The 7,761-nt window shown below is 56.2% G+C and overlaps 4 protein-coding genes across 4 annotated transcripts in view; 1 reads left to right on the top strand and 3 right to left on the bottom strand.

The window, feature by feature from the left end:
* Positions 1 to 7: 7 nt before the first annotated feature.
* On the bottom strand, positions 8 to 2,053 carry CHGG_00114 (uncharacterized protein; the record flags this gene model as incomplete). The annotated part of the gene is made up of 5 exons (XM_001219334.1): positions 8 to 754; positions 858 to 1,197; positions 1,250 to 1,402; positions 1,459 to 1,696; positions 1,942 to 2,053. The coding sequence occupies 5 exons, from the start codon at positions 2,051 to 2,053 to the stop codon at positions 8 to 10; spliced, it is 1,590 nt and encodes a 529-aa protein (XP_001219335.1).
* Positions 2,054 to 2,581: 528 nt separating this feature from the next.
* Positions 2,582 to 4,748, bottom strand: CHGG_00115 (uncharacterized protein; the record flags this gene model as incomplete). Its single annotated transcript, XM_001219335.1, has 3 exons — positions 2,582 to 2,687; positions 2,902 to 3,836; positions 4,110 to 4,748. 3 exons carry the CDS (start codon positions 4,746 to 4,748, stop codon positions 2,582 to 2,584), a joined length of 1,680 nt encoding a protein of 559 aa, XP_001219336.1.
* Positions 4,749 to 5,031: 283 nt separating this feature from the next.
* On the top strand, positions 5,032 to 6,364 carry CHGG_00116 (uncharacterized protein; the record flags this gene model as incomplete). Its single annotated transcript, XM_001219336.1, has 3 exons — positions 5,032 to 5,070; positions 5,321 to 5,772; positions 6,124 to 6,364. 3 exons carry the CDS (start codon positions 5,032 to 5,034, stop codon positions 6,362 to 6,364), a joined length of 732 nt encoding a protein of 243 aa, XP_001219337.1.
* A 796-nt stretch (positions 6,365 to 7,160) lies between these two features.
* CHGG_00117 (uncharacterized protein) overlaps positions 7,161 to 7,761 on the bottom strand; it is a gene marked incomplete at both ends in the record, with an annotated part of 1,904 nt that continues 1,303 nt past the window's right edge. The window contains one exon of the mRNA XM_001219337.1: positions 7,161 to 7,613. Within this exon, the coding sequence (XP_001219338.1) occupies positions 7,161 to 7,613 (453 nt within the window). The remainder of the gene's footprint in view (positions 7,614 to 7,761) is intronic.

The following is a 7,761-nucleotide window of genomic DNA, read 5'->3' on the forward strand; positions in this document are numbered from 1 at the left end:
GGGGTGTTTAGTTTACCCAATTCCGGAAAGGGGGGGCGCGGTTGGTGGTGGGAGATAGGACCGGTACTCTGGCTGCTTCGGGCTTGATGTTGAGCACAGCTCCGATGAACGACGGGTTCTGGTGCGAGAAGCCGTTGTGCTCCTGTCGTGCCCACGTGCTGGTCTCGATGTAGTTGATGGACGGCAGGTCGCCGCGCCACTTCACCTCGCGGGCGATCTTGACAAACTTGGAGTACTGCACCATCATGGTGTGCACAATGCCCAGGAAGGACTCGTAGCTGGGGAAGATGGCGGTGCGGCCCGTCAGCGTGTACCCCTGCATGAAGCCCTGACAGTTGTGCTCCGACAACACCTCGATCACCCGCCCGCCGTTGGCGCGCGAGTACTGATCCCACTGGAAGTTGCGCTGTGTGTGTTCCAGTAGGGCATCCAGCTTGTTGCTCTCGAGCTCGTCGGGTGAGAAGAGGCGGATAGTCTGGGGGTTCTCCTGGAAAACCTTGTCGAGCAGCTTGCCGGTGAGCTTCATGCAGCTCTGGCTTGTGCCCTTTTTGGCGCCGAAATATTGCCAGTCGACTGCCTTGAGACCGACATACGGGTTATATGTCGCCTTGTGTTGGCCGAGCTTCTTTTCGTTTGTGTGAGGCATCACGTCAAGGACAGTTTTGGTCGGCTTTCCGTCCTTAATAAGTTCGCCAATCTTGTAACTCGACAGCCAGTCGTCGAGCGCTTTGAGCTGCTCCTTGTCGCTGCCGGCCTTGGGCAGGGGTACTTGGTGGGCGTGAAACGAGCCTTCGATGATCTTACCCTCCACCTCCTTCGGCCCAGTCCAACCCTGGTATGTGTTAGTCATGCAACACCCTCTCCATCGACGCGGGAATAAATCTTGCCTTGGGCGTCCGCAAAACCAGCATCGGCCATCGGGGCTTCGCAATTGGCTCCCCTGACCGCGCCGCCTTCTGGATCTTCTTGATCTCAGAAACTGCCCACTCCAGAGCATTCTGCAGCTCGTCGTCAATGTTGTCCAAATTCTCAACGACGAGCACCTGATATCCGTAGCCGCTGAATAAGGACACGATTTCCTTGTCGTCCATACACCCAAAGATGGTGCGCTCGCTGATCTTGAACCCGTTTGCGTGCAGGATTGGGATGACGGCGCCTGACTCGCGCGGGTCGAGGTACTTGATGGCGTGCCATGCCCTGGGTGGGTGTGTGAGTACCATGGGGCAGTTAGAGATACTTGGAAACTTACGTTGCGGTAGGCCCGGTCTCAGCTTCGCCATCTCCAACTACGCAAGTCACAATGAGATCGGGGTTATCCATGACGGCGCCAAATGACACAGCTAGCGCGTAGCCCAGCTCTCCACCTTCATGAATGGCGCCGGGAGTTTCGGCATTGATATGACTGCAAAGCATCATCATTAGCCACAAGCTCGACGCGTGGAGAAGACCTTGACCCACCTCGGGAACCCGCCAGGTACGGAGAACCTTGTGATGAGGTTCTTCAACCCCTCGGCATTGCAACCGTACTCATCGGGATAGAATCTCTCCAACGAACCCTCCAACCACAGGGCGGCTAGGGCAGCGGGCGCACCATGACCTGGGCCAACAACATAGATCATGTCAAGGTCGTGGTTGCGGATAAGCAGGTTCAGGTGGGACCACACTAGGATAAGGCCAGGACATGTTCCCCAGTGGCCTATGGGTCTGCGTTAGGCGCAATGGGACATGCAAACGGCAATAAGATGGTATTTGGCGTACCTAGAAGCCGTGGCTTGATGTGATCGGGTTTCAATTCAGACTCGAGGAGAACATTGTCCCTTAGAAATATCATTGCTGGCCTTCGGTGTTAGCGGAAAGTGGGCGCAAGGGGACTGAGTGGGGGCTGTTACCAGCAGCAATGTACTCGGCCGCTCGCTGGAAGCCGCGGAGGGATTGGCGCACGTCGTCCGATAGAGGTTTCTCCTTGAGCTTTACAGAAAGTTCCAGGACACTGTCGGGGAGATGGGAAGGCGAGGGGAGGGGGGTTTGCGATGGGAATCTGCTTGCTCGGCATGGTGAAGGGATGTTCTTTTTTGACTTTTCCTTTCTTTTACTTGAAGGGAGGCGTGAAAATACTAGTGGTGGTCGAAGTATGAGTGAACGATCAACTGCTACTAGTGAGCTATGAGGAAGGATAGATAGTGGTTCCAGGTTCTGGGAACTGCGCCAGACAAGTTTAACTGGCAACGTATGTATGACGTCGTTGACAGCTGCCCCACATATCCGGCCGAGTCTCCCGGTTTTGGGGGCCGGGCTCCGTTACTGCCCCACATCTCCGTACCACACCCGGCAAAGACCGGCTTCGGTCGTTGCTGGGATCCAGGTGCCCAGGTCGGGACACTTCACTAATAAACTCACCAGGTTTTGATAAATACACCGCAATCCTCTACTAATTGCTTTTTTTTGAATTCGCTCTTCTTCTTCCTACTTTTCTATGTGCAACTAATTACTGCTGCCTCAACGAGCTGCCCGTACATACCTGTGTGCCGTCTATCAGATGGAGGAAGAGATCGAGCAGATGAGGGTGGTGCGCCATACAAAATCATTTTGGAACACGGTCGAGGCCGAGTAGGCGCAGGAGGGGGCCGGGCGCCTGCTTGTGGTCAGGGTGGGTAGGATCATATGTAGGGGCGAGGGCGAGGTGTGTACTAAGGGGTTGGTAATTTCCGTAAGTACTTTCTTTTCACATCATGCGTCCACACCGCGGTTAAAGAGATCACTGGCCAGCAAGATTTGGGGGTTGTTTTCTCTAATATAAAAACTCCTTGACGTTATGTCCCTAGCTCTAAATGACGCGCGCTGATCCAGCATGGGAAGACGCTGAGTCACTACCCAAGTTAAGACCACCACTCGACATCATACCAGGTCTGCCAATTGCTCCTTCCCGGCTCAGGTTTGCGGCGTGAATCGACAAGCCCCTCACGGCCTGGTATGCCTTCCAATCTTTCCTTCAGCCGTTGCTCCTCCTCGGCCAGCTGCTGGATCCACCAGCTGTCCGGATGTGCCGCCCGTCGGGTGACGGCCTCTCCCCATGACCAGGGAAATGCAGCCTGTACGAATAGCGAGGCTAGACCGTCGTGCTGGACCAGGGCCCTCAACGATTGAGCGATGTCCATGTAGCCTCTCACAATCTGCAGCTCCTCGTCCTGGGTCGTTTGCCAGCGGTGTGCCGCCGGGTCGTTGAAGAAGTCTGCAAAGACAACACGCTCGGTAAGCGCCGGTGTGTTGATCTTACAACGCAGCCACTTAACCGTGTTGCGCCAGTCCACTATGGCGGGGTGTTGATCAACGGGCCAGTCGTGCGGCCCATAGGGCGGGAACACAAGCTCGAGGAATCGGAGGTGGGCGAGACAGTCGATAGGGATTGCATCTCGAAGGAAATGCGACGCAGCAAGACGCCCATAGGGATAGTCCACCGCAGTGCTAGCCGTTTCCGAGTCCTCTGGTTCGTTTCCCAGGGTTATAGAATCCAGGGCCCAGTACGGCGACGCCTGGACGTCGTGGACAATAAAACGGTTACGCGAGAAGAAGACAAGCTGGGCATCGCGGTATAAGACGCGGCAGACGAGAAAGAGGCTGGTTGGCGGGTCCCAGCAGTTGCAGGTGGAGGAGAAGGCAGCGTGTCGGCGACGGCAAAAGCAGCCGGGGGATGGTGCTGGCCGGGCCGAGGGTTCGACGCCCAGGCATTGGTTCAGCCGGCAACCGTGATGGATGTGAGGCTCGCATGTATGCTCGTAATGGTGACAAGCTGGGGGGCATACTTGGTAGCGAAAAAATCTCCTACTCCACGTAACCTCCTTCTAGGGTGTTACTAGGTCTGTATATTCGAGAATAAGAAGTCGCAGTTCGATCGGCAGGTCTACTAGAGCCGACGGGGTCTTGGCAGGTGCAAGACGAAGAATCGACGACTTAAAACGAGCATCAAGGGCGGCGCTTTCGGCTAGCCGCTGGAGCGCGCGGTCCCGTTGTTCGCAGAGCCGCACATGGCAGTCTTTGAGGGGCGGGAAGAGGGCGAGCGGAGCGATGGCTAGCCGACCAGCCTCCAGTGTATACTCGTGCTGACAACTTACATCGCAGACTAACGAGAGCTGTAGATGCCCCGGGCGAACGTGGGGCGACAAATGAACCGCAGCGTCGTGCCAGTTAGTCAGTAGAGCTTGGGCTGCTGACTTAGGGGAACTCGGGTCTGTGCCCGACGAGACGGGATCGAGTAGCGGTCGATGGTGCATCTTGTGGTATCTGGCGCAATAGGCGCGGACACTATTGGGGTGCGGCTGACGCTCGACGTCGTCACAACAGCAAACCGGTGGGTAGCTGCTCGAGTTGATTGGAGAGTGGCAGGAGGTCTCGTTGAGAACGATCTTGAGACTCGTCAAGGAGGCGATAGCTGTTGGCGACAGAGCTCGGAGGGGCTCGACAGAGGCTTTGTGAGCGTGAATGACAAACTGGTTGGCAGAATACAGCAGGGCAGCGGCTTCGGTGTACAAGGCGCGACAGGACTGGAGTAAACCCATGAAGTTGCGCGTCGGAGGCGGGTCAAAGGCCGAAACAATTTCTCGTGACTCCTTGCGGCCATTCAGGTAATACGTGTATGGGCGCCCGTCGCGGCGGGCTATGCCTATGTGAAGATATACGCGATGGCGTAGGGGGGGAGGCAGCCTTAGGAGAATCGTTGGCGGTGGCGTCTGCTCCTCCATGTCTCGCCTCATCGTGAGGGGCTGATGGCTGTTGGCGCCATCACGGTTGATTTGAATTCAGAATTGGCGGTATTTCGCTGTCGAGTGTTCAATTTCGCATTCAATTTCGCGTTCCGTTTTGTATTTTGTTTTGTTCGGTTTCACGATGAAGGACTGAGAGCAGAAGGGCTTCAATGTTTAAGAGAAAACACAAATCAAATCGGAAGCCGGAAGAATTGGGTAAGGTATTTGCCGTTAGGCACCTACAGCAAGGTGGGTACCCCTGGCTTTACCTGTGTGTACCTTATGTACCTACATGCAGTCCGAACCGTGGCACATGTTACAACTTACCGCTGTAAGTTTGCCTAGAACACACAATCAAGCTCGGCTGGACTGGTCAAAAGATGAATCAACTCACGTCTGTCTTCAATTATATTCACACGGTACACAAAATGCCAAAGGACTCACAATGGCGAGTCCAGGGGACAATCGTCCCATCACCTAAACAACGAGAGGATGCCACGCGGTTCGCAGACCTCGCCGCCCGCCGCTGATCGACATGGAGGGATCTCACCCTCAATATTTTCTCCGATGCGTCATTTCAGCATCAAGAGAAGGTGGGCGGGTATGCAGTAGTGCACCGGCCCTTGATGCCGGGCGATGACAGCGAAGGGGGTGAGGCAGACGGCGGATTCGTCGAGACGGCGTGGCCGATCGACCCGCTGCCCGACTCGAACCTTGGAGAAATGCTGGCAATTGCTAAGAGCCTCGCTGTGGCAATCCAACAAGTTCAAGACCACCGCGCCGCCCTCATGGGAAAGAGGGTCAACGTCACAATCTTCAGCGATTCCAACAGTTCCCTACGAGTGCTGGACGGGGATAAAATAAACAAATGGTTGTGGAAGCTGGTTTTACCCGCTGCCAGCTTCATTCGAACGCAATCTCAGCTGCTTGGACAACTCGGCCCAACGGTCCATCTCGTTCTCCGCTGGATGCCAGGACACCGCCACAACATCTTTCCGCATGTGCCTGCCGACAGCCTCTCTCAGAATGCTGGGTTAGTCGGTTTGTCGTACACGAACGTACCCCGCAGCCCTAACTTTTGGGAATATCACTCGGAGTCGCCAACCTTCCGACAGCTCCAACCATTTATCTTGCGGGTGCTTCAACAAGTTCTTAGCACCTGGCCAAGGCTTCGTCTTTCTATCCGCCCACGCCGCCACATTCCGCTTCAGGAGAGGTGGAACGGTGCTCTCAGGGATCAGCTTGACCTTGTCATGCTGGTTTCAGATCTAGGCAACAAAAGCATACCAGCTGGATGGGCGGATGAACGCAGGGTTTGTCTAAGCATGACCTTAAAGGATGGCATCATGACTATTGAGGCAGCTGTCCCTATTTCGAAGTCCAGAAACCGTATTTTTATCAACGACGGGGTTCATTATTTCTCGCGAATGGACAATCCGAACCCAGCATACTCGGTTTCCGCTTCGACGGCCAATACAGGGCCAACTGTCCCGACATGTGTGTTATTCGCTAGGGCAAGAAGATGGGCCAAGAGGCATGGGGCGAAGCCGCCGGAAACCGTTGGCCTGCATAGTGCGGCCGAACAACCTGACAAGGACCGGGGAGGGCGAGAGCTGAAAGGATAATGTCAAGTGAATGACAACCTGAGTGCACGGTAGCACCTGTACCAACAATTAAGCTTTCGATTTTAAAACCGTGGGCCAAAGCAGCGCTGGTAGGGACTGGGAAGAGCAAGATAGGTACCTTAAGTTTGCATACATCAGGTATGAACACATGTAAAACTACGAAAAACCACAAAATACCACATGATGTGAGATTGGCACGCAAAACACAGGAAGCCGACTTGCCAGGATCCGCCGTTGATGAGAGAACTCAACGGGCAAAGCCTCAACCGCTGGGAACCATAATGCGTCCGGGCCCGGGTATACGCACGGAACCGGGGTCCGCCGTATCTAAGTTCTAACAACCCCATCGTGTTGATGCTACCACTGCATCACAGACCAGTTTTCTGGTGTCGTTGAAAATAGCGACCACGAAACTGGCTTATCAATCCCCCTCTCCCCCTTCTCCTACCTTCCCGCCTACCAATTACACACTGCGATCGCTAACAACCCTTCATTCGACCACCCAACCACCCGGCCACCCAAACAAAAAAGAAAGCAAAAACACAAAACAAAACAACATCCCAAAAAACAACCACCCCCTCAAACCCGACACAACCTCCCATTCTGCGTCTGCACTCCCATATCCCCATCCCTCACCTCCCACCCCTCACTCCCCACCGCCGTCGTCGCATAAAACACCTCCCTCGGATCCCTCCTCCTCTTCACCTCCAACAACCGCCCATAATACACCCCATAAAACGCCTCCCTCCACATCGGCTCATCCACATTCGCCTCATTCAAATACGCCCCACCTCCCTCACTCTCCGGCGCGACCTCCCTCAACGGCCCAATCACATTCTCCCCTCAAATCCCACGACGCGGCACGCACCTCGTCCACGCTCGGCCCACCCCCCACCCCCCCATGCCCCACCGCCCGCCTCCCGGACAAGATCAAAAAACACACCGCCTCGCGCCACGCCGAGTTGACCGCGTTCTCCGCCCCGACCCCCGCCCGCCGCCCCGGCGCCTGGTGATAGCCCATCAGCGCGCGCCCGCCCTCCACCTGCCGCCGCAGCACGCCGAAGGTCGCGTTGAACCGCGTCGCGTCCAGCCAGTTGCGCCGCGGGAGGAGCCGGTTGCCCGGGACGGAGATGCGCCCCGCGCTGTTGAGCGCCACGTCGCTGCCCCAGGTGGCGTTGTAGGCGGCGTAGAAAGAGGGGTGGAGGGTGGTGGTGGGCGTGGTGGGGGATGTGCAGGGTGCGGAGGCGGTCTAAGAGCGCGGCGGTGAGGGTAGTGAAAGAGGAGATCGTGTGGTTGGGCGCGTAGAAGCGCGTCATGGTGAAGGTGAAGTTGGTGGTGGTGTTGGTGGCGGATTCGGTGGTGCTGGTGAGCGTGAACCAGGAGTAGGTGCCCGCGTC

The sequence above is a fragment of the Chaetomium globosum genome, genomic scaffold (assembly GCF_000143365.1).
Source record: "Chaetomium globosum CBS 148.51 scaffold_1 genomic scaffold, whole genome shotgun sequence".
Lineage (NCBI taxonomy): Eukaryota > Fungi > Ascomycota > Sordariomycetes > Sordariales > Chaetomiaceae > Chaetomium > Chaetomium globosum.